Source organism: Lagenorhynchus albirostris, chromosome 11 (assembly GCF_949774975.1).
Source record: "Lagenorhynchus albirostris chromosome 11, mLagAlb1.1, whole genome shotgun sequence".
In the NCBI taxonomy this organism is placed as follows: Eukaryota; Metazoa; Chordata; class Mammalia; order Artiodactyla; family Delphinidae; genus Lagenorhynchus; species Lagenorhynchus albirostris.
The window spans coordinates 26,299,330-26,324,664 of NC_083105.1; the positions used below are offsets into that span (position 1 = coordinate 26,299,330).

General features: G+C 44.9%; 1 protein-coding gene across 2 annotated transcripts in view; it reads left to right on the top strand.

Annotated features, from left to right (window-relative positions):
- Positions 1 to 21,973, top strand: part of TMCC3 (transmembrane and coiled-coil domain family 3) — a 69,298-nt gene extending 47,325 nt beyond the window's left edge. For both annotated transcript variants that reach the window (XM_060165025.1, XM_060165026.1), the window contains exons 2-4: positions 11,033 to 11,949; positions 14,722 to 14,857; positions 19,953 to 21,973. In XM_060165025.1, coding sequence (XP_060021008.1) covers positions 11,033 to 11,949; positions 14,722 to 14,857; positions 19,953 to 20,255 — 1,356 coding nt within the window. In that variant the 3' untranslated portion in view covers positions 20,256 to 21,973. The remainder of the gene's footprint in view (positions 1 to 11,032; positions 11,950 to 14,721; positions 14,858 to 19,952) is intronic.
- Positions 21,974 to 25,335: the final 3,362 nt, after the last annotated feature.

The following is a 25,335-nucleotide window of genomic DNA, read 5'->3' on the forward strand; positions in this document are numbered from 1 at the left end:
TACATATGCCCCTACCCCGTATTTGTTATAGTACCAAAAACAAATTAAACCCCTGGTCTGCAGGGAATAGTTCAATTATGAGGCTTCGGTTTGCTTAGGGAATGTGCTTTAGGGCCTGAGTACCAAATGCCATTTTCTGGCTCAGTCTTAATATAGCATCTTTTCAAAGGACATGGACCAAGTTGTGACCCTACTTTCTCTGGGTGCCCTGGGAAAGGAGGATGGAAGGAGCTGTGCCAACTTACAAGCTCAGTGTGTTTGACCACATTCCCCCAATTACATTTGGGAGTGAGTCTAGTTTCATCTCCAGGCAGCCTGACGTACCTAGCATCTTTAGATTAAAGTTCACTTACCTCTTTCCAATGAGAATCAGGTTATGATAGGCACATGGAAAATATACGTGGAGTAGCAATAATACCCAAAAGTTCTAAAAAAGGAAGGAAAAGCAAATAGGCTCATTGTCAAGTCTAACAGTTACTCTCAGTTTGGTTCTGAACTTCCTAGTATCCACAGCAAAAAGGGAAACATGATTATTGGTATCTGATAGACACCCCTATCATATTTACTGTTATATCCACTTTATGTATTGATCCAAGAAGCTATACTTTAGTAGACAAATTGCCTTCCCTTTTATATAGGGCACCTGTAATGAACAGAGCATAGATTGAAATGAAAAGTTACTCGGGTATGTATTCAGGCTGCTTCTTTTAAAAGCAGGCATTAGGCCAAGTGAGATCTCTAAGGATTCTTCCACCTCTGAAAGTAACTTCTGTTGCAGGTGACTGCCACTCATACGAAGTTATCCATCATTGTGTATCTAAGAGAGCGATACGTGTCCTTCAGACACCTTGTTCAGATTGGAGATGCCGAAAGACAGCAGGACAGGCCTGGGATTCGTAGTTATCGCTCAGAAGCTTAGCTTAAGCACATGTCCCTGCCAAGAACACTCACCCTCCATGTTTCGGGGGTAGGGGAGGCAGTGAATAAATGCTATAGGAAAAGGAGAAGGTTAGGCCTCGGCCCTGGGGGGAGGCAGGCCTTCTGCCCGCAGGCTTCCTTTCCAGCCATTCTGCTCTGCCCACTGGATCAGGGCCTTGGGAACCATTTTTTGCCCCTTAGAGCTGCCTCTGCTCCCTCAGTTCCTGGGGGTGCTTCTCCTGGAGCAGAACATCCCTTCTCCCTTAACCCTCAAAGCAAGTGCTCAGGTCCCTTTCCTGGGAAGGTTTCGCTGACAGACGCTGCTAGGAACGGACGGGGAATAACCATGGTGGGGACGGATCCCAGAACCCCTCCGAAGTTGTTAGGTTAGTGCCCAGGGGTTCTCACTCACGCCTTCCCTTGGTTTGTTCTGGGTATAGGAACTAAAAGCCTCCATGACGCTTATTCTAGTTTACTCCTAAGTTTGGGGCTTCCTGTTTCCCCTTCTTTAGGACTCACTGTCCCGCGTCTCCCCGCAAGAAGGAACTGTGACCCCTTCCATCAGGAAGGCGGAGTTCTTGGTAGAGGTGAGGGGCTGGCGTTAGGGGCTCACTTCCCGTCCCTAAACTTGCCTGTTTTTGAGGTACATGGGGTTCCCAGAGAGTCCTTCCTCCTCTCAGTAGCACCCTTTTCTCAGGTCTCCTCACAGCCTCCACCGCTCCCTCCGTCGGGGACATGGCTGTCCTTTAGCTGCCCGTGGTTCTCAGTGTAGACTGGTGTTTTCATTACCATACCCTTCCCCTTCTGCTCTTCAAGGCACAGTCTGTTTTAATCTGGCCTCCCCCCTCCTTTAATTTAATTCTTGTGTAGATTATAAAGTACACAGTAAATCCTTACCAGGTAAGGGATTAGTTTGCATTAATTGAAAGCTCTTTTGAAGAAATAGGTATTTTTCCTAGTGTGTGTAACTCAAAGTAGTTTCCCTACCACTGTTGCCTGGTAGAGGTTAAATGAGAAGATAATTATTTCTAATTACAGTATCAAGTGTTTGTAAGTGCTTGAAGATATTTGAAGAATTTGTTTTTGAGAACCCTGAACACTTTGCCTAATCTCCCTTACACTGTTAATTAGCAGTATCTGTGGATAAAGGATTGGGCTTTCAAAAGTACGTGTATTCCAGCCCGGGTTCCAAAGGATCCTTGATTCCAGGTTTACTTTACCTGCAGTCAAGAAAGAGAACTTCTGATGCTACAGATTTTCTTTTTTCAGGGCTACCAAGAGGAAGAGGTGGGGAGAAATAAAACCTTTACGGTAAAAACTAGTGACTCAATTCCTGTTCCGTACACCGTGAACAGAATGTACCACTGTCAGAAATGGACTATGAAAGGAAGTGCTCTTTGTCTAAACAAATTAGAACAAACATTGTACTAAGACACTTTACTAATAACATATCCTTTTGGATACCACATGAGGGTCTTTTCGGCTTTTTCATTTTGAGCATGTAGTGTGGAGAAGTAGCTTTCTTCTCAAATATAGGTCTTGAATATTGTGTATAGGTATCTGGAGTAATGACGTCTTGATAAGGATGCTTATTGAGCCTTCAGAGTTATTCTTCCAGTACAGATTGGCTCAATTAGCAAGAAAACCAAATGTTTGATGCTAGGGTCCCGTGAATGGGTTGGCTTCCCTGGGTTCCATATTCACTGAGTGGCTAGACATTTTGCAAGTGCATATCAGGTGACCACGGTGTAGCAAGAGGGAAGATGGCTTGGTAGCATCATGTATATTACCAGTAAGGAAGTGATATAGGGACTTCCCTGGTGGCACAGTGGTTAAGAATCCACCTGCCAGTGCAGGGGACATGAGTTCGAGCCCTGGTCCAGGAAGATCCCACATGCCGCGAAGCAACTAAGCCCATGCGCCACAACTACTGAGCCTGCGTGCCTAGAGCCCGTGCTCCGCGACAAGAGAAGCCACCGCAATAAGAAGCCCGCACACCGCAACAGAGTAGCCCCCGCTCGCAGCCGTTAGAGAGAGCCCACGCTCAGCAACGAAGACCCAACGTAGTCAAAAGTAATAAATACATTAAAAAAAGAAAAAGAAAGTGATATAAAGCTCACATTCTTCTGATAGAACGTACAAAGTTTCACCCTTCAGGGCCATGCTGAGCAGTGCCTTGTTTTCTCAGCTCTGTCACCCAGCCTAGGGAAGGGTGTCTTCCCTTCTCTCCGGGCAAGTCCATGGCTTATCTGCTGAGCGCCTGTTCCTGTATATATCTAGATATCAACTCTTCACTTGTAAGGCCCCAGCATCTTCTTTATAGGCTCCTTGTCTTACTTGCTTTTCTGGTTTTTACCATTTTTCTCCTTCTCCTTCTTCTCTTTGTGATTGTAAATGCATGGGCATGATTCTGATAAAAGCAATAGCTTTTTTATCCTCATAAAATTATTTTGCCTCAGTCACTGTCTGCCTTTTAGAGCATGGATGAAGTGGAATGGACTTTACAGGCCGTGCCAAACCCGAGAGGGGTGTGGCTTCAGGTGGCAACACCAGGGCCTTGGTAGGAAGTCGCGTGGATGAAGATTTCAAGCTCAGCCTGAGGGTTGGGTCTGGACCGAACCCGGAGTGCCCACAGAAGTCCGGGTGACCATGTGAGGGACACTACAGAACGGGTGCTCACGCGGTTGGTGGCTTGTACAGATCTCCCAGAGTCTTGCATAGTTCATATAAACCGAGTGGAGCCCCAGCTAAGCTGTTTATTTTCTGGGGATTTCGAGAAACATACATATTCTTTATGAGGCTGGCTTTTCTCGTAAAATAGGGCTGGTGTGAAGAATATGTGAATACATAAAAAATATTTAGCATAATGCCTGACTCATAATCAAAGTACTCGGTCAGTATTGTCAGGGAAGCATGCTCTGAAGACAGACGGCCTGGATTTCAGTCCTATCTCTGATGTTTACTAGGCAATTTACTTAGCTTCTCTGCATCTAGTTTTCTCATTTGTAAAATGGTACTAATAGTAGAACCTGTCTCAGATTTTTTAGCCAATAGGATATAGCACGTGTCACTAACAGGATACTTTTTCCTCCCGGGCGTGTGGTAGGATTGAAGTTAGGTAGGGCCAGTGCAGTGAGTTCAGGAAGCCCAGGAGTCCCTTCTGGGGCAATCTTTAGGAACCCGTGGACGATTCGCCAAGTTCCCTGCCCCTGCCGTGGCCACCAGCAGCGTTCCTGATGGCAGGGGCTCCATCACAGCCTGGGTCCCTCAGCCTACTAGCAGCAGGCTCGTTAGCATGAGCGAGAGAAAAGCCTTTCCCTTTTTTCAAGCCCCTGGGATTTCGACGTCGATGGTTACCCCGGCAAAGCCTAGCGCATTCTGACCGGCACACCAGAGGAACAGCCTTGATGCGACACCTGAAGTTAGATTTCAGCTGAAATGAGTAAGACTACAGAATGTCAGCTGTGTTGGCTCGGACACTTAGGCCACAACAACCTGCAAAAGCCTTTGGGTCCTGAACCTGGAGCTCCTTTGTGGGCCTGTCTGTAACACCGCTCTCGTGTGTGCTCTGAAATACCTGCTGCCTGGGCAGTGACCACCGGTTTGAAGGACCTGACCCTTTCCTTACATGACCGAGCTCAAGCAGCTTTTCTTTAGGCAAAAGTTTACCATATCTGGCCTTGGGACTAAGCAGGTGGTTGTTATCTGGCCTCGGGACTAAGCAGCTGGTTGTTATCTGTCCGCTGGTCCTGATCTCTCGGCCCCTGCACCCTCTGGCCACTCTGTGACCCCAGAGCCCCAGGCTCTCCTGCCGCAGTCCACGCCCTCCCGGTGTCCCCAGGAGCCTGCATTCCCCTTTCCAGTTCTCCTGGTTTGGATGGTGTGCCTCTGCTTGGCTATGCTGCCCTTTTTGTTCATGTCTCCCTGGAGCTTCAGGGGGCACACATGACATGTCACGGGGGGCAGCCCTCTCTTGAAGCTTGAACCATGTGTCTGAGCAGCACTGATAACGACCGAGATGTGCTTGGCATCCCAGTGAGGAAGGTGAGCTCCGGGGGTAATGGTGCTGGAGTCTTGGGTTGGAGCAGAGATGATTCAGTGTCAGGTTTTGACATCTGTCCAGGGCTTAAAGCTTTTCCTTGCCTTTGTTCCAGAACACTGAGATGACAGTGGAAATGTTTCTGCTGCCAGAAGGAAAACACCATTAGGAATGGCTTTTCGCTAGAACGCTGGTGGTCTGCTTTTCACGTAAGGTAATAATAGACAGGTAATTCGGAGAGAACTGAAGGAGGTTAGCAGTCATTTTTAAAGACAGCATCTTTTCTGCCAAAATGGTAATTCAACTTCCTTTTTTTATTTTATTATTTTTAAAATTTTTTGGCCGTGCTATAAAGCATCTTACTTCCCCGACCAGGGATGGAACCCGTTCCCCCTGCAGTGGAAGCGCGGAGTCTTAACCACTGGACCGCCAGGGAAGTCTAGCTTCCTTATTTTTTTAAAATTGGAAAATACAACAGCATAATAAAAAGAATGACTCCTTACAATCCCACAGTGCAAAGACAGCCATTGTTAACAATTTGGAGCTTGTTTTTCTGTTAGTTTTTTCATACAGGTACATTTTTTAAATGAGATCGGGATGATAAACAATAGCAAACCTCTACTGAAACCATTTTCTGTGCCAGGAAGTCTTTAAGTACTTCATGCGCATTATCTCATTTATTTCTCACGACTCTTCAAAGAATCATTATCTCCATTTTACAGAAGAGGAAACTGAAGCACAGAGAGGCTAAGTCATTTTTCCAAGGTCACACAGCTCATAAGAGTGCTGCCAAGATGGAAACCAAAGCAGTCTGTCTCCTGAGCCCAGGGTTTTGACTATCCTGTGTGTGGCACTGTCTCACAGTCAAGATAGCTTGGAGTACACTTCATGGCATTTTGCAGTGTTAGCTTTGAGTTGTCTGGTTCTGTCTCTTCATTCTATAGATTAGGAAATCAAAGACCACACAGGTGATTAGATATACCCGAGGACATATAGCTGGTAAATGTTAGTGCCAAAACTGGAGCACGTGTCCCACGATCCACCTGCTGATTGACTCTGGGCGATCTGTGGACCTTTGTCTTCCTCCCTGGGCCCCAGCCCTGAAGCAGCTGCGTTGTACTGGTGACCTCCATGCCGAGTCCAGATGAAATGGAGGATGGAGGACTCCCACAGCTTTCTTCCAGCATATACCTGAAATCCCAGTTTGAGTTCAGGGAAATGGATGGGCAGCTAGTGGTACGTGTTAGCTGGATCTTGATTATCCTGCAGAGCTAGGGCTGCAAAAGGCTGAAGCGTGCAGCCCAGCAATAGTTCCGGCTTTCCACCCTCATCAGACATTTCTAACTGAGATTTGCCAACCAGCAGTAAGATTGATTGATTGATTGAGCTTTAAACGCTCTTGCTTTCCTCCACCTGGACTCTCGGGGACATGCCAGGCATTGTTGTAGCTTGAAAGTAAGCCAGAAGTCAGCCAGCCATCCGTGCGTAAACATTCCTGCGTACACGGCTGGCCTGGCCCAGCATCTGTGAGAGAACTGGGCCCTTGCCCTGAGATGTTGCGGCTGGGTGGCCAGCTGCCATGGGCTTGAGAATTAAAGGAAGAGGAACAGGTGATGCGGTGATGCCTTCTTGCTGTGTTTGGTAAGGTAAGATTTAAAAGCCTCTGTATCTTCAGAGGTTTGGTGGACTTCCTAATAGGGGCTATCAAGCAGGTGGGTTTTTTTTAAACAACCTGATCTGATCTTATCAGAGCTCCAGGAGGGCAGGAGCCCTCCTTCTTATGACTCTTACAATGTGGAGCAAAAGAAAGACAAGAGGAACACATGATACATTAATCAAAACTAGTGTATTCTGGGCTTCCCTGGCGGCACAGTGGTTGAGAGTCCGCCTGCCAATGCAGGGGACACGGGTTCGTGCCCCGGTCCGGGAAGATCCCACATGCCGCGGAGTGGCTGGGCCCGTGAGCCATGGCCCCTGAGCCTGCGCGTCCGGAGCCTGTGCTCCACAACGGGAGAGGCCACAAGGGTGAGAGGCCCGCGTACCGCAAAAAAAACAAAAACAAAACCAAAAAAAAACTAGTGTATTCTGTTAGAAGTCAAGTTCGTGGTTACCTCTGGAGATGGGGGTGATGTTGTTATGACTGAAGGGGGCACAAGGGGAGCTTCTGTTCTTTTTTTTTAAAACTGGGTCCTGGTTACACTAGTTTCACAGTTTGTGAAGATTTGAGTTTTATTCTTTTTAGATGTGCTCTTTTCTGCATGTAAATGAAACTTCAATTAAAGTTTAAGTCTTTATTTGTGTATCAAGTTGCTCATTGATACTAAAAAAAATCTGTTTAGTTGAATCGGGTTGAAATGACGTAGAACTAACTTACTACCTAGGTATTAAGAAAACATCTTTACCTGGAATGGTCGTGTCTATGTGGACTGAACTGCTATGGTCATTTTTTTATTCTCCTCAAATGTATCTTAAATGATTTCAGTGTAGATTCTCCTGGAAATAAAGAATGATGTCGCTTTAGTTCAGCAAACATTTAATTGACAGCTTCCTGTGAATAAGGGGCAGTGCTAGCTCTACTAGCTGGGTGCAGGTGTGGTACCACCTCTCCCCTGAAGGAGCAGATGAGCGATAAAAGGAGGGATAAAGTGCCACAAGAGCACCATGGGGGAATCACAGAGAGGACAGGCAGCTTTCTGGCGGGACTAGGAAAAGATTCATGGAAAAAGTAGCACTTGAAATGGATTGTGAAGAGTATGTTGGATTTTGGGACCTTCCAATACAGGGGACGTGGGTTCGATGCCTGGTCGGGGAGCTAAGATCCTACATGTCTTGGGGCAGCTAAGCCCGCATGCCACAACTAGGGAGAAGCCCACGTGCCGCAACTAAGATCCGATGCAGCCATAAATAAATAGATAGATAGATAGTATGTTGGAGTTTGATAAACAAGTGGATGGATGGCCGGCATTGTGAATATCATGCATGTGAACTTTAGGTTGCGTGGCTCCCTTAAGATGACTGGCATCCATCAGGTGCAAGGTGAGGCCTGAAAGGTAAGCTGTGGACTGAACAGTGACCAAGTTGTATTACATAATTTGGGAGGCACTAGGGAGCCAAAGAGATTTTCTGTGAAGTAGAGTAGCACAATCAGATTGGATATCTTCAGTGAAATCGAATTTCCAGCCTCGTGGTTGTACCGTTACCGTTAATTACCCTGTCTGCCCAAAACAAACATTTCCTGGGCTTAGTGCATCCTTCGTTACTGTAATTTGAGCCCATTCCTGTTTGGGTCCCCTGGTGAGCCATAGCTGCTTGGCTTCCATGAACTTCCTGCGGTCATCTCTCCAGGACCTGAAGGTGATGATTATGTGCCTTCTTTAGTCTCTGCACCCGTCCTCCCCCTGACCAGGTGAAGTCACAATTCCTTTATCCCTTTTTCTAGTCTTACACTGATTTGGCATTTATTTCCTTCCAGCCTTTCCTATGTGATGCTCTTCTGCAAGATAAAGCAACCAGGGTCTCTCATGACAAAGCTGTGTGTGGGAAGAGAGGGGTCGAGAAATAACGCTAACAAACTTTTGTAAGTTGTGAAAGAGGCCTGACCCACCGACCTGGGATTGTGTCCCACTGTACCGTTGGGCTCCCCCCTTTCGGAAAAAGCCCTGGGTAGCCTTTTTCATATGGCAGAATGTTAATGCTCACTGTTGGAAATGGTCCACATTTGAGCCTGAGTCACTTTGGCAGTATGAGGTCTGTTATTATCTTAGCGATTTTTTACTATGTCAGCCTCTTCTCTCCTTAAAAAAAGCTAACTTGAGGGCTTCCCTGGTGGCGCAGTGGTTGAGAGTCCACCTGCCAAAGCAGGGGACACGGGTTCGTGCCCCGGTCCGGGAAGATCCCACATGTCGCAGAGCAGCTGGGCCCGGGAGCCATGGCCGCTGAGCCTGCGCGTCCGGAGCCTGTGCTCCGCAACGGGAGAGGCCACAACAGTGAGAGGCCCGCGTACCGCAAAAAAAAAAAAAAAAAAAAAAAAAGCTAACTTGAGCTGAATATTGTCCTGTCTCCCATTTTTTCTGTCAAGACTCTATACCAAGGCACTTTGCTAATCAAAGGGTTGTTAACTTGAAAAATAAGATGCTTCAGTTTAGATCTTAAGTATTTTTGTTTAGAGATTGTGTTCAGACTCTATAAAGACCTGTTTTTAGTCCTCTGGGGACAAGAGTAGTAGAGTGTCCTGAGGTGGAAAAAGGACCAGCGTTAGGGTGACTTGGATTCAAATCCTAGCTCTTTAAGTCTCTGTTTCTACATGTTATATGGATGTAACACATTCTTTGCCTGCCATGGTGGTGAGGCTCAGGCAAGGCAAACCCTGTGGACATTCAGTGCCTGGCGCGCAGACCACATTTGCCTTTCCCATTCATTCATTCATTCATTCATTCATTCATTATTGTCAGCAACAATACCTCACTCAACAATACCTCATGGAAATCCTTCCAAGTTTCCTAGTATGGTTTTTTTTTTAATTTTTGAATTTTATTTTATTTATTTTTTTATACAGCAGGTTCTTATTAGTCATTAATTTTATACACATCAGTGTATACATATCAATCCCAGTCGCCCAATTCATCACACCACCACCCCCACCCCCCGCCGCTTTCCCCGCTTGGTGTCCATACGTTTGTCCTCTGCATCTGTGTCTCAATTTCTGCCCTGCAAACCAGTTCATCTGTACCATTTTTCTAGGTTCCACATACATGCGTTAATATACGGTATTTGTTTTTCTCTTTCTGACTTACTTCACTCTGTATGACAGTCTCTAGATCCATCCACACCTCAACAAATGACCCAATTTTGTTCCTTTTTATGGCTGAGTAATATTCCATTGTATATATGTACCAAAACTTCTTTATCCATTTGTCTGTCAATGGGCATTTAGGTTGCTTCCATGCCCTGGCTATTGTAAATAGTGCTGCAGTAAACATTGGGGTGCATGCCTTTCCCTTTTAGAGCACAATCTAGCCACCCCCTTTGCCAGGGTGCTCAATGATGCTTTGCAATTCCTTTTTTCCAGGTGGCCCTTGAGTGAGAAAGCTATTTCACATGGTCTTAATATTGTCACTGTTGTTGTTGTTTTTAACATCTTTATTGGAGTATAGTTGCTTTACATGTGTGTTAGTTTCTGCTGTACAACAGAGTGAATCAGCTATACGTATACATATATCCCCATATCCCCTCCCTCTTTCATCTCCCTCCCACCTTCCCTATCCTACCCCTCTACGTGGTCACAAAGCACCGAGCTGATTTCCCTGTGCTATGCGGCTGCTTCCCACTAGCTATCGGTTTTACATTTGGTAGTGTATATATGTCAGTGCTACTCTCTCACTTCGTCCCAGCTTCCCCTTCCCCCTCCCCATTGTTGTTTTTAATCACTTTGGTTGAGTTTTGGGTTATTTGTTTCCATATCTGAATACTGTTGTTTTATTACTCAATTATTAAAATTAATCTTGCTCCATATTATTCCATCATATCTGTTTAATCATTCCATTAAGAAAATAATTTCTTGTGTTGACGAATGTACCTACTGGGACTTTGCTTCCTTCCTTCCTTCCTTCCCTCCCTCCCTCCCTCCCTCCCTCCCTTCCTTTTTTTTTTTTTTCCATTTTCCTTTTAAATGATTGAGTACCGAATTGGGTTCATTTCCCATAATGGTGAAGTTCACTGTGAATGGGGCATGGCAGGCATCCCAGTTACCTGGGCACTTTGGGAAACCAGAACAGACTTGATAACCTCATCTCATTATGTATTTTCTATCCTGGCAACCAAGAGTTACTATCTAATCAGGCAGAAAGTCAGATACCCTGGCAGAGGTGAATCTCATCGTTCGTATACATGGGTGCAGGAGGAGTTGGGTTGTTCTGCATTCAACTTGAGAGGATAGTAGGGAGTTTTTATCTTTCGAATACTTGCAGTTTGAAAATCTGGGGCGTAAAGTATGTCTGTTGTGTGTGCACAGATTCCATCACAGCGACTGTCTCTTCGACTTCTAGTCTGAAAGTGCTTCTTCCCTGTCTCCTCCAGGTAGAACGTCATGACATGAATACCCTAAGCCTTCCCCTGAACATCCGCCGAGGCGGGTCGGACACCAACCTCAACTTTGATGTACCAGATGGCATCCTGGACTTCCACAAGGTCAAACTCAGCGCGGACAGCCTGAAGCAGAAAATTCTAAAGGTCACAGAGCAGATAAGAATCGAGCAAACATCCCGCGATGGGAATGTCGCAGAGTATCTGGAACTAGTCAGCAGCGCAGACAAGCAGCAGGCTGGCCGCATCAAGCAGGTCTTTGAGAAGAAGAATCAGAAGTCGGCTCAATCCATTGCCCAGCTGCAGAAGAAGTTAGAGCAGTATCACAGAAAGCTCCGGGAGCTCGAGCAGAATGGGGCCCCCAGGAGCTCAAAGGACATTGCCAAGGACAACCTGAAGGACATCCAGTCCCCTCTGAAGGATGCCCAGGCCAAGGCTCGCACCGCTCCCCACAGCCTGGAGAGCAGTAAGTCGGGCCTGCCGGGGGTGTCCCTCACCCCACCCGTGTTCGTCTTCAGCAAGCCCAGAGAGTTCGCCAACTTGATCCGGAATAAGTTTGGCAGTGCCGACAATATCGCTCACCTAAGAAACTCCTTGGAGGAGTTCCGGCCCGAGACCAGCGCCAGGGCCTACGGGGGCAGCGCCACCATCGTGAACAAGCCCAAGTACGGCAGCGACGACGAGTGCTCGAGCGGCACGTCAGGCTCCGCCGATAGCAACGGGAACCAGTCGTTTGGGGCCGGGGGCACTGGCGCACTGGACAGCCAGGGCAAGCTCACGGCCATCCTGGAGGAGCTCAGGGAGATCAAGGACACCCAGGCGCAGCTGGCTGAGGACATCGAGGCACTGAAGGCGCAGTTCAAGAGGGAGTATGGCTTCATCTCTCAGACCCTGCAAGAGGAGACATACAGGTATTTCATGCTCTTCTCTTCACATTCTTTCAGGAGTACGAGTTACTGCCTGTGGAGAGATTGCTCGAAGGTGATATGCTAGTGGTTGTATTTTCTGTAAATATGGATATAGGTCAAAAGGCATTTAGGAATCGGTAGTTCTTGCCATACCTTGTGATTCTTAGTTTTGTAATTTGTGACTTGAAGCCTGACAGCTTAGAGAAAGACCTTATACATGTGGGTCTGTTAAAATATCACTATATAGTCGATGACTCGTGCATATTGAGCTCCTGACGCAGTAGGCTGCTGTTATGAGGTCTCGGTACACCAATTCGTAGATCTGTATTTGATTTCCCTCCATAATAACTGTCAAGTAAAAAACGAATTCATTGTCCAGCTAGGTAGCTTTTATTTGGTACATAAATCTTGAAGTCTTTATATAGTGTATTTTTTTATGATATTGTATTTTGCTCAGTAAACTTTCGCCCTAAATGAAGAGCTTTCAAAAGGAATCTTAAGATTATAAGTATAATCAATAATAAATTCAAATCTTGTGGATTATATTAGCTAATTTTTAAAGTCCGGTGTTGTGTAGGCTGGCTTTTAGGTGCCTCTAGCTTAACTAGTGTGTATGCCCAAGTATGAGGTGATTTTCCACCATTTTCCCAATAAAAATATGCACCCCCAAGTTTTTTTGTCAAATAAATGTTAACTTCTAAAAATGTAGATTAAAAAGTGAATGCCTAGGGCTTCCCTGGTGGCGCAGTGGTTGAGAGTCCGCCTGCCGATGCAGGGGACACGGGTTCGTGCCCCAGTCTGGGAAGATCCCACATGCCGTGGAGTGGCTGGGCCCGTGAGCCATGGCCGCTGAGCCTGCGTGTCTGGAGCCTGTGCTCCGCAACGGGAGAGGCCACAACAGTGAGAGGCCCGCGTACTGCAAAAAAAAAAAAGTGAATGCCTATTACATATGGTAAGAGTTAAAATTTAAATTTACTTTACACGTTTTTTATGTGATATATGATTTTATATATGTGTTAATTTAGAGATGTGGCTTTTTTCGGCTGTCATATTTTATGAAATGATTTTTTAAAAACTTTCCACCTACATCTTTGACTTTGGATTCTTTGTCACATAAGAAGTGTTTCTGCGTCACAGTTTTTCCAGATAATATTGACTTTAATTCCATTCAGATAGTTTGGGATACAGCACCCTTTGGATCCCTTTATTTCAAGTCACAAGCATCCGTTAGGACAGCTTTGGCTCTCATTTGTTATATAACATGTTTGTGATCTCCATGATTTGGTCACTCACTGTATTACTTCCTTTAAGAGATTTTTTTTTTTTTTTTAGTTTTTATTTTACATTGGAGTATAGATGACTAATAATGTTGTGTTAGTTTCAGGTATACAGCAAAGTGATTCAGTTATACATATATCTATTCTTTTTCAGCTTCTTTTCCTATATAGGTTATTAAGAGTATTGAGTAGAGTTCCCTGTGCCATATAGTAGGTCCTTGTTGATTATCTATTTTATGTATAGTAGTGTGTAGACATTAATCCCAAACTCCTAATTCATCCCTCCCTGCCACCTTTCCCCTTTGGAAATCATCAGTTTGTTTTCTAAGTCTGTGAGTCTGTTTCTGTTTTATAAGTAAGTTCATTTGTATCATTTTTTTTTAGAGTCCACATATAAGTGATAGCATATGATGTTTGTCTTTCTCAGTCTGACTTATTACTTCACTTAGTATGGTAATCTCTAGGTCCATCCATGTTGCTGCAAATGTCATTATTTCATACTTTTTTTATGGCTGAGTAATATTCCTTTGTATATATGTACCCTGTCTTCTTTATCCATTCATCTGTCAAGAGATTTTTTTAAAGGCTTGCTTACAAAACACCAACATTGGGCACCTGTGAAATCCTACCTGAGAAAAATCATTAAATCTATATCAAAGTGTTTTTTAAAATGATTCTATGAGGTGACTAAGCGTCTAAAACTGGCGTTGATCGAAGTCATCCAGGCTAATGCACCTTCCCCAAATAGTCCTTCCTGTTTCCAAATAAATATTACAGGGTTTCAAATACAATACAAAATTCCCCTTCTCTGAGGGGATTGGGGGTGGGAATGGGAATCTTTGTGGTTCTGTTACTTTAGATTTGGACTTTCGGAAGTGCCACCTGATAAGCCATCTTTAATTTGCAAGAAGCATGATTTTTTAATTGACACTTAAGTCCTAAGCGCTGACACATGTATTCGGAATCACTGTGTGCACTGGGAAATAAGTGGAATTGGCTCCAGCGTAGAAATCGGTCGTTTCCTTACAGCCTCTCTGGTGCATGAGAGCTGTGGCCGTGAACCATTAGGCACTGTGGGGTCAGAAGAGGGAAGAGCACCAGGATGCCAGTGGGTCCTCGCCTTTAGCAGGAGGATTGACAGCCCTGTCTCCTGACCAGCCCTGGTGAATGTGCCAGTGATAAGGCCTGTCCTGTTGTCCCCACAGCCAGGTGTTGGTCTGATGTGGGTGGAAAAGCCAGGTTTGGTTTGCATGAACCCTCAGCGGTGCGGACAGAGTTAAGACTGCAGAGACCAGTCCTTTCTGGAGCTAGAGTTCAGTGTTTTCCAAAAGCATGTTCCCCACAGCTTGACTTACTTTTTTGGAAGCACAGTCTGCCTGGGGATGAGAGCAAGCCAAGGGGCACTGGTGACAGTGAGACACAAAGGATGCCGTTTTCTAAGTGCTGTCAGAACACCTTTGAAATGTCACGTTCAGAATCACCTCCTCTCTTTGGAAAGGTACGAGCGACTGGAAGACCAGCTGCATGACCTCACGGACCTGCATCAGCACGAGACGTCCAACCTGAAGCAGGAGCTGGCCAGCATCGAGGAGAAGGTGGCCTACCAGGCCCACGAGCGGTCACGGGACATCCAGGTGCCTTTCCTCTCCCCACTAGAGCTCACGTGGGCTCTTCCCAGCCTTTCATTCATTTAACAAACTAAGTGCATTATCCCCAAGCCTGAAGGGATTTCTGGCATGTGGAGCAAACATTTATTCTTCACCATATTAACCCCATTAGCTCATGTTATAGACATTAAGCTATGTTCTGTTTACTTTCTGCCTAAATTAGTTAGCAAATATTTATTATCTACCCCAAGCCTATCACTGATACTCTACTCTCCCCACCATCACCACAGTTTTTACAAATTTTAAAACATTGGATAAATCTTGCCTTCGGCATGCTCGCCTAGGTGGAGGGTCAGAAGTAACACAACTGCCACTTGGCTCAAGACAATGTGACCAAGGGCCAAATCACGTGACGCAGACTCTGAAAGCCTCAGAAATTTAGGCGTGCAGTGCCCAGCAAGCTATGGACAAGTGGGGCAGGGGTCCACTTAGTGGTCAGACACTGGACTTCAGTCCCAGCCATTTACCAGCTTCATGGTCCTGAGCAAGCCTTAAGTCTATTTGCTCATCTCTAAAATAATAGCTTTCATATTTGTGGGAATTTCAAGCAGTTGAGTGCATACCGTGTTCCAAGCACTATCAAAGCACTTTACATGTCTAATTTCCCCATCTGTTCCTCACAACAGCCCTTTGAGGTAGTTTTTGTTATTCTCTTAATTTCTCAGATGTAGAGACCAAGGCACAGAGAGGTTAAGTGACTTGACCAAGGTCTTGCAGATAATCCTTGAGTAATGAATGTGAATAAATGTCTTGGAGGAGGTGGGACTTGAAGGTGGGTGGGATCCTGATGGATGGAGGGAAGGGGTAACTGGATCAGTATAAACAAAGGCATGCTCCAGTATTAATATGATACTAACGCTGTAGTGAAGCAACCCTAGGCTTCTTGAGCTCCTTTTTTTAGGGGTACTAGAGGGTCTCTTTTCCCCCCAGTTTTTATTCTGATATCATTGACATATATAATGGTATTAGTTTAAGGTGTACAATATAATATTTGGTATGTGTACATATTGCAAAATTATCACCACAATAAGTTTAGTTAACATTCATCACCTCACATAGTTACAAATTTGTTCTCTTATGATGAGAACTTTTAAGGCTTACTCCCTTAGCAAGTTTCACATATACAATACAGTGTTGTTAACTATAGTGACCAAGCTGTACAGTACATTCCCCGGGACTTATTCACCTTATCACTGGAAGTTTGTGCCTTTTGACCCCTTTCATCCATTTTACCTCCCTTCCCCTTTTAGATTCTGCCAGATAAGTGAGATCATACAGTAGTTGTTTGTCTCTGTCTGACCCATTTCACTTAGCAAAATACCCTTTAGGTCCGTCCATGTTGCTGCACATGGAACTATTTCTTTCTTTCTCACGGCTGCATAGTGTGCCTGTGTGTGTCTGTGTGTGTGTGTATGTGTACCTCATTTTCTTTATTCGTCCATCAGTGGACACTTGGGTTGTTTCCATGTCTTGGCTATTGTCAATAATGCTGCAATAAATATGAGGGTGTGGATTTCTCTTCTAGGTACTGATTTAATTTCCTTCAGGTATATACAGAGAAGTGGGATTGCTGTGTCATATTGTAGTTCTATTTTTAATTTTTGGAGGAACCTCTATAGTGTTTTCCATAATGGCTGCAGTGATTTACATGCCCATTGATCACCTCTTTAAAGAAAAAAACAAAAAAGTATACTCTCGCAGTCATGCTCAGCTTCACTTTTACACATTTTCTTCGTAGGCAGTGCTTACTTCCTCCAGCCCCACTTTACAAGGGGCTGAAACAGAAGGAGAGATTTCTCCCACAATGTGTAAGCCGACTTTTAGCCACCCACGTTTTGTTCCACACTGTGTCTGGGGCTGAGCCTGTGCTAATCCCAGACGTCTACTTGGACACTTCTGGGAGCCACAGATCAGACTTGTTTGCCTCTGAGGACCCTGGTGCAGAAGACACTTGGGGGATTTCTGCCACTGCTCTGGGCTAGGAGACTTAACTTCACTGCTGACTGGTTTAAAAAATGGGAAGCCATTTAAATGTGAAGTGTTGCCAGGTGAACAGTGCAGTCTGTTTTATTAGAGCATTTTGTTTTAGAATATGTCTGGGATGCCACTAGCTGATGTCTAAATATATGGTTTTCTTATTTAGGGGATGGTTTGGGTTTATATTATTATTCCTTTTTTTAAAGAAACATACTTTAGAGATGGAGGGGTAAGATAAAGGGAGGGACTTCACAAAGAGAGCTTAAAAATTTAGAAGAGTTCATCTCAGCATTTTCTAGTTTCACCTTGTAGCTCAGAAGTGCAAAGAGGATGCCTGTGTGAGTGACTGGAGGGTCTTTCTTGTTAGGATAGTTAGAATCCTGGCTCTGCCTCTTACCGTAAACCTGCACACATCAACGCTGTGCCTCAGTTTCCTCCTCTATATAATGGAAATATTAATGAGCTCTACCTCAAAAGGCTGTCAGGAGGATTAAATGGGATAAGACATGTAAGTACTTAAATCTTTACCTGACACGTAATAAGCGGATAAAAATAAATATTGGCCAATTTTTGTATTTATTATGTATGAGTAGCCATATTTCTTGAGGCTTTTGGCAGTTGGACCTGCTCAGCTTCCTCTTTATTTCTTGTTTCTTTTGTTCTTATAGGCAGGGTTATACAAGATGATGGAGTCGTATAGGTGAGGGTGACTGTTGCCTATAGGGATGCAAGGGTTTTGTTGTTGTTTTAAAACGCAAATGAGTTTTTTAACCCTGAATTCTCAATTAGAAGAGTTTAAAGACAATCCTGTCCTCTGTCCTTATCCCCAATAAGTTAAATACTGGGCCTGAGGAAGTACTAAAGATTGTGGGGCTGTATATCTCTTAGTGGGTGCTGTGACCAAAATTCCTTACAAATTCACTGCTTAATTTTCTTGGATTTTCCTTTTGGTAAAAAATTTGACAGAAGTTCTAAGGCAGTTCTAGGATTAGTCTATTTGTATATGTAATTCATCAACCCAATCACAGATGAATGAATTTGCCTAAAATGTTGATCTTTTATCCTGTCCTATCACCTTTTCCATGCCATGCCTAAAAGAGAGGACACCATGGGCCTAAGTGTTTGAAAAGAATGCATGATATTGGGGGCACTCGCCTGTCATTGTAGAAAGCCGGAACTTTTTAGAATGTGAGATCTGAAGAAGTTGTACCTTTTTTGTTGGTAGCCTGTGTAATGGAAGTTCCTATAGTAACAGAGAACCCTTGGCCCATAGAGTATGTTCAGCAGAAGGAAAGTAAATAAGTTTTGGAGCCATTATGCTTGTTTAAAACCTGAAAACATGACTGAATTTTAACTGAGCAAACACATATTGGTAAATGAGTTGGAAAACAGGCTCGTGAACTAAAAGGAGCTCCTTGTACCACCTCTACTTCAATCCTTTTCTCCCGAGAGGTGTAAGGTTTTTCTCTCTCAAGCCTCATATCCCATTACTGGCATCCAGTCTGGAGCATTCAGCCAGCACGTACCTCCTGCTGCGGATAACGGCGCGGTGCAGGTGTGGTCCCTTGGTTAGGGACAAGGGCCAGAGGGAGACTTGACATAGTCTGGTACGTCCAGGAAGGTGTCCCTCAGGATGTGACCATCAATGTGGGACCTGAAAGATAGAGGGGAATGGTGTGTGGGGAGGCAAACCTTTCGGCCACAGCACACTGCGTGTGCAAAGGCCCTGAACATGGTCCTTTTCAGAACTTCAAAAAGCCGGTATGGCCAGAACACAGTGAGGGGGGAGGAGGCTTACCAGGTAAGCAAGGCAGGAGACAGTGGCTGGGCCTGGACCACGTTAAAGATTTAAAAGTTTCTACAAGAAGGAGTGACATCAGATATGCGTCCTTCAAAGATCCCTTGGGCTGCTGTGTGGAAAGTGGATTCATGAGGTTGAAGACCAAGAGGGTGTGAAGAGAAATGAGTGGAAAGTTACTGCAGGTGGAGACCCTGATGACTGACGTGGGGGGTTACTGTGGGAGGAGAGAGAAATGGACCAGTTAAGCTAAATACCAGATGTTGCATCGGAGGGGCCGGGTGCTGGATTAGATGAGAGGGGTGTCGAGGCATGCCTCTCACGTTTCTCACATGACAACTTGGTGCTGTTTTCTGAGAAGAGGAATTGGAAGGGACACGGTTGATGGCAGGAACAGGGAAGGTGCAGATATGAAGCCACAACTGGCCATGGTGCGTTTGAAGTGCTTTTAAGAAGCTCAAAGTGGAGATGTCCAGGACGCATGTAGACACATGAGTCAATCTCAAGAGAGACAGCTGGGCTGGAGATACTTGGAGTCGTCCGTGTCTAGTAATCAAAGCCTTGGCAAGAATGAGATCTGGGGAGAAGCTGTAGCTTCAGATAGTGCCCTGGTAACGGAGCGTTCGAAGAGCAGCCATGAGAGCCCCACAGTCAGCCGGGCCCCATCCCTTCCTCCGTCCTCCACTGGTCTGTAACAGGTGCACATGGACTGAGCAGTGGAATAAGGACTAGCAGTTGGTGGGACTTCCCTGGCAGTCCAGTGGTTAGGACTCTGTGCTTCCACTGCAGGGAGCCCCAGTTCGATCCCTGGTCAGGGAACTAAGATCCCACATGCCGTGTGGCACAGCCAAAAAGAAAACAACAAAAGGACTAGCTGTTGGAGATGTCACCTGCCCCGTGACTGGAGTTAGTCACCTGTCACAAAATGGAATCCCACCCCTCTTCTGGTTTGTCCCTGATGGTTCCACCAGATGCCAGTATTTTATGCACTTTATTTTAAATATAGGTGGAGTCAAAAATACCTAACCGTAATTCCTCATTCATGGCATTTCATGGCTGTAGATACATGCGCGTTCTGTCTGTGAAGGACAGGATAAAGTGAGCCTTGGGATTCTTGTCTGTCTTCTCTGTCTGTCATCACCGTCGTCATCGTCATCATCGTCAGTTCGAAGCTGCACAGGCAGCAGCATCCTGAGCTGGGTGGCCCTCGCGCACGTCCCAGCTCACGCTCACGTGTTGCTGGTGATCTCAACCACATTTGATCCTCGCTCTCCCTCTCGCCCACAGGAAGCCTTGGAGTCCTGCCAGACTCGCATTTCTAAGTTGGAGCTCCACCAGCAGGAGCAGCAAGCCCTGCAGACAGACACCGTGAACGCCAAGGTCCTCCTGGGGAAATGCATCAATGTGGTCCTGGCCTTCATGACTGTCATCCTGGTGTGTGTGTCCACCATCGCCAAGTTCATCTCGCCCATGATGAAGAGCCGCTTCCACATTCTCGGCACCTTCTTCGCTGTGACTCTCCTGGCAATATTCTGTAAAAACTGGGACCATATTCTCTGTGCCATAGAAAGGATAATAATACCAAGATGAAGCCGCTGGTTCCTGTCCTCATGTTCTTTCAAGTTTTTATTTTGGAGAAAATTCTCTGCATACTACCAGATTTTAAAATGAACGTTTGTGCCGACGGAAGATTACAAGGGCCACGGCTGCGCGTTGTAAATAACTGCAGTTCTCTTCTCTCGGTAGCACTTGCCAGCTGGGTCCCTGTACGTGGTTACCGTGAATCTGTTTCCATGCTCTCACCACGTTGCTCACTGCCTTAATCAGACCAGGCTTCCTGCCCACCTGCCTAGTCCAGCATGGTCAGCCTCTGGTTGCTGAGCACTTGGTGTGATTAGTGACCCAGAAGGGATTTTAAATCTCTCTCTCTTAAGTCTCTGTCAAAATTGAGCTGCACTCTTGCTGGCGGTTGTGTTTTCCCCGCGTCCTATAAGCAGCGAGGGTGTGGCATGACTTGGGGAGGTGAAGAAGCATAGGCGTTGCCCATGTGAGCACGTGTGGCCCGTGGAAGCACAGTAAATCCCGTGTAATCCGCCCCACTGTTCACTGATGACCATAGGTCCCATGTGTGCCCAGTGTCCACAGTGGTCAACTGTTCGTGACTCTCTATCACATGGAAATCTAATAACACACCTGTTGATCCATCAAAAGTCTAACTTAAGTGTTCGGTTTCTCTTTAAATGGTAAGACATGAATATTTATGAATGCGCCTTACCTTCTTATACCCAGGGAGCCGCACTCCTGATTTCACATTCACTGGTTGTCTTATGCACCACCTTCAAGGCATGTAGAGATGCTTCCAAAGCATCTTTAACATGAAATTGGTGTCTGATAAGCACTGCACTGGAGGTTTGTGTTTGGGCACATCTTCACTGTGATGCGCCCCTCTGCGATGTGATTCACTTTATTCAGTCTGTGAGGGATAGCAAAGCTTACTCAGTAAAAGGAAAAGGATGCTCACGTTGCAGTGTTTCTGTTTCTCTTCAAGGACAACAGCATCGTAGCTTATAAAGCTAAAGTGCCCTGAGGTAGGTACACTGGAAAAGGGGAAGAAAATATGACGCGTGATCTAACTGGGTGGCAGCTAGATGAGTGGGTGCAGGTCACCCGGATGAAGATTGAGGGAGGGTCCTCGTCAGACCTTGAAAGACCAGCAGGAATAAAATAAATTAGATCCAGTGTCTGAGCCAAGGTTGCCATCTCTCTCTTAGGATAAGTTCTGAGGTAATACGTGGAGTGGCCACACTTTCACTCCATGGAAAGTCAACGTCTTTGGTCTGTTTGGGGGATGCCATTCACTACGTTGAGCCTAGATAATATTTTCCTTTAGATCTGTTTCTCTGCGTATATAACAAAAAGGAAGTCCTAGAGAATCTAATGGAAACTGTTGTTCAGCCCCTTCTCACACCAGCTGTTTTGTTATCTGAAGGCATAAAGAAGCATGTTAGTGTACATTTTCTTCCAGAAAGCATCAAATTGTCTGGATTTAAATTTTAAGTGTAATAATTTGCAAATAGCTGCTCTTGGGGAAATCTCCTGAAAAAAATGTGACATAAGCCATGGTTTGAGGGAACGGAATAGTCAGGCGTTTGGTACAAGTCCAGTGTGGGTGAGTCTCATACAACTTAAGCTTGCTTTTTTTTAAGTTTACAATTCAGTGGTTTTAGTCAATTCACACTTAAGCAACTATCATTACTATCTAATTCCAGACTTGAGCTTTTTAAAACAATAAACATCATTTCACAAAATCTTTGGCTTAAAGTATCTTGCATTCAGGGAAGAGGGAGTCCCACCCCATCTCATGGCTGTGTCCCCTTTCACTGCCAGGCTCTCCCCTGGTCTCCCAAGTTGGCTGTAAATACACTGTGGTCCATCCAGTCCAGGGGACAGAAACAGGTTGCAGATCCAGGGAAGGGAGAGAGGAGCAATGTTGTGCTTCTTTTTGCTTTTCCGTTTTCATGACCAGCATTCCCTGTTGTCTGTGGGCTTCAGTCTCCATGTGGGCTGAGGGCCGGGTGTAACTTAGGCCCTTGAATCAAGATGGCTCCTGGATGGGCTCCTCTTGATTTCTGTGAACATTTCTGAGGCACTTTGGAGGTGCCAGGCAGTAGGGTAGGTGTAGATGCCGCTGGTGGTTTAGAGAGAAAGAGTGAGATCCCTGGCCCTTCCCTCCCGGTAGGCATGGGCCTCCTTCTCACGCCCCAACACTCTGCTCCGTCGCTCAGCCAGACCTGTGATCAGTGTGTCTCCTCCCCGGGGAGAAAGATGGAGAAGAAAGCAACACAATTCACCCCCTCCAGGCTGGAGCTGTTAATAGAAGCTGCTTGAAACTGACTCTCTTCTGAAATACTGTAGGATCTAAATCATCCCACCTGATCATGAATTTTTTTTGATTTTTAAAGAATTCATATTTCTGGTGACTTTCATTAGATTTCAGAAACCTTGTTTTCACTTGGAGATGCTCAACCTACACAGTGTATTTATTTTAGAGTCTCATTGAAAGTTCATGAAGCTTTTCAATAAGATGATATCCTCCAAGGAGACTTTCACTCTCCGTAGTTTATTATTTTCTTCTTAAAGAATAAACTTTCCCACTGTTGCTGCTTTTCACTCCAAGGAGATTAAATAAAATGTTATAAATATACAATGAAAATAGTGCTCTAGCTATGACATACCCTGGAGTTGGATATTCAATATACATTTAACGAATCCTCTTCCCCACCTTTCGTTGGCAGTCAGCATCATGTGCGTACCTAGAGATGAAAGCCAGCGGAGGGGTGGGTAAGCGCCGGCTCCTTCAGCGAACTTAACTGAGTGGTTGAAGATGCTGGACATTGGGTTCTAGCACTGGATTGTTTGGTGCATGTCATTTTCATGATCACCAGGATAATGATAGTTTGCTGAGGACAAAACAAAAACCTAAGAATACTCTTGTGGGTTTTGAATTGGTTATTCCAGCTTATACTTTGAGTATGATTGAGTCGGAACAAAACATCCCCCCCACTCATTCCCCCCCTACCAAAAAAATTTAAACCCATAATGTAGCAGTAAATAAAAGTATTCCATTGCTGATTCTTTTTTTTAATAGATCTTTATTGGAGTATAAGTGCTTCACAGTACTGTATTACTTCACAATACCATGTTAGTTTCTGTTGTACAAAAAAGCAAATCAGCCATATGCATACACATGTCCCCATATCCCCTCCCTCTTGAGCCTCCCTCCCACCCTCCCTATCCCACCCCTCTAGGTCATCGCAAAGCACCGAGCCGACCTCCCCGTGCTATGCTGCTGCTTCCCACCAGCCAACTATTTTACATTCAGTAGTGTATATATGTCAATGCTACTCTCACTTCGCCCCAGCTTCGCGCTCCCACCCCACGTCCTCAAGTCCATTCTCTATGTCTACCTCTTTATTCCTGCCCTGCAACTAGGTTCATCTGTACCATTTCTCTTTTTTTTTTTAGATTCCATATATATGTGTTAGCATACTGTATTTGTTTTTCTGACTTCACTCTGTATGACAGACTCTAGGTCCATCCACCTCACTACAAATAACTCAATTTCGTTTCTTTTTATGGCTGAGTAATATTCCATTGTATATATGTACCACATCTTTTTTTTTTGTTTTGCGGTACGCAGGCCTCTCACTGTTGTGGCCTCTCCCGTTGCGGAGCACAGCCTCCAGACGCACAGGCTCAGCAGCCATGGCTCACGGGCCCAGCCGCTCCGCGGCATGTGGGATCCTCCCAGACCGGGGCACGAACCCTTTTCCCCTGCATCGGCAGGCGGACTCTCAACCACTGAGCCACCAGGGAAGCCCCCACATCTTCTTTATACATTCATCTGTCAATGGACATTTAAGTTGGTTCCATGTCCTGGCTATTGTAAATAGTGCTGCAATGAACATTGTGGTACATGCCTCTTTTTGAATTATGGTTTTCTCTGGGTATATGCCCAGTAGTGGGATTGCTGGGTCATATGGTAGTTCTATTTTTAGTTTTTTAAGGAACCTCCATACTGTTCTCCATAGTGGCTGTATCAATTTACATTCCCACCAACAGTGCAAGAGGGTTCCCTTTTCAGCACACTCTTTCCAGCATTTATTGTTTCTAGATTTTTTGATAATGGCCATTCTGACTGGTGTGAGGTAATACCGCATTGTAGTTTTGATTTGCCTTTCTCTAATAGTTAGTGATGTTAAGCATCTTTTCGTGTGCCTCTTGACCATCTGTATGTCTTCCTTGGTGAAAAGTCTATTTAGGTCTTCCACCCATTTTTTAACTGGATTGTTTGTTTTTTTGATATTGAGCTCCATGAGCTGTTTGTATATTCTGGAGATTAATCCTTTGTTGTTTCATTTGCAAATATTTTCTCCCATTCTGAGGGTTGTCTTTTTGTCTTATTTATGGTTTCCTTTGCTGTGCAAAAGATTTTAAGTCCCATTTGTTTATTTTTGTTTTTATTTTCATTACTCTAGGAGGTGGGTCAAAAAAGATCTTGCTGTGGTTTATGTCAAAGAGTGCTTTTCCTATGTTTTCCTCTAAGAGTTTGATAATGTCTGGTGTTACATTTAAGTCTTAAATCCATTTGGAGTTTATTTTTGTGTATGGTGTCAGGGAGTGTTCTAATTTCATTCTTTTACATGTAGCTGTCCAGTTTTCCCAGCCCCACGTATTGAAGAGGCTGTCTTCTCTCCATTGTATTTTCTTGCCTCCTTTGTCGTAAATGAGGTGCCCATATATGTGTGGGTTTATCTCTGGGCATTCTGTCCTGTACCACTGATCTATATTTCTGTTTTTGTGCCAGTACCATACTGTCTTGATTACTGTGGCTTTGTGGCATAGTTTGAAGTCGGGGAGCCTGATTCCTCCAACTCCGTTTTTCTTTCTCAAGATTGCTTTGTCTATGCAGGGTCTTTTGTGTTTCCATATGAATTGTAAAATTATTTGTTCTAATTCTGTGAAGAATGCCACTGGTAGTTTGATAGGGAGTTCATTGAATCTGTAGATTGCTTTGGGTAGTATAGTTATTTTCACAGTATTGATTCTTCCCATCCAAGAACATGGTGTATTTCTCCATCTGTTTATGTCATCTTTGATTTCTTTCATC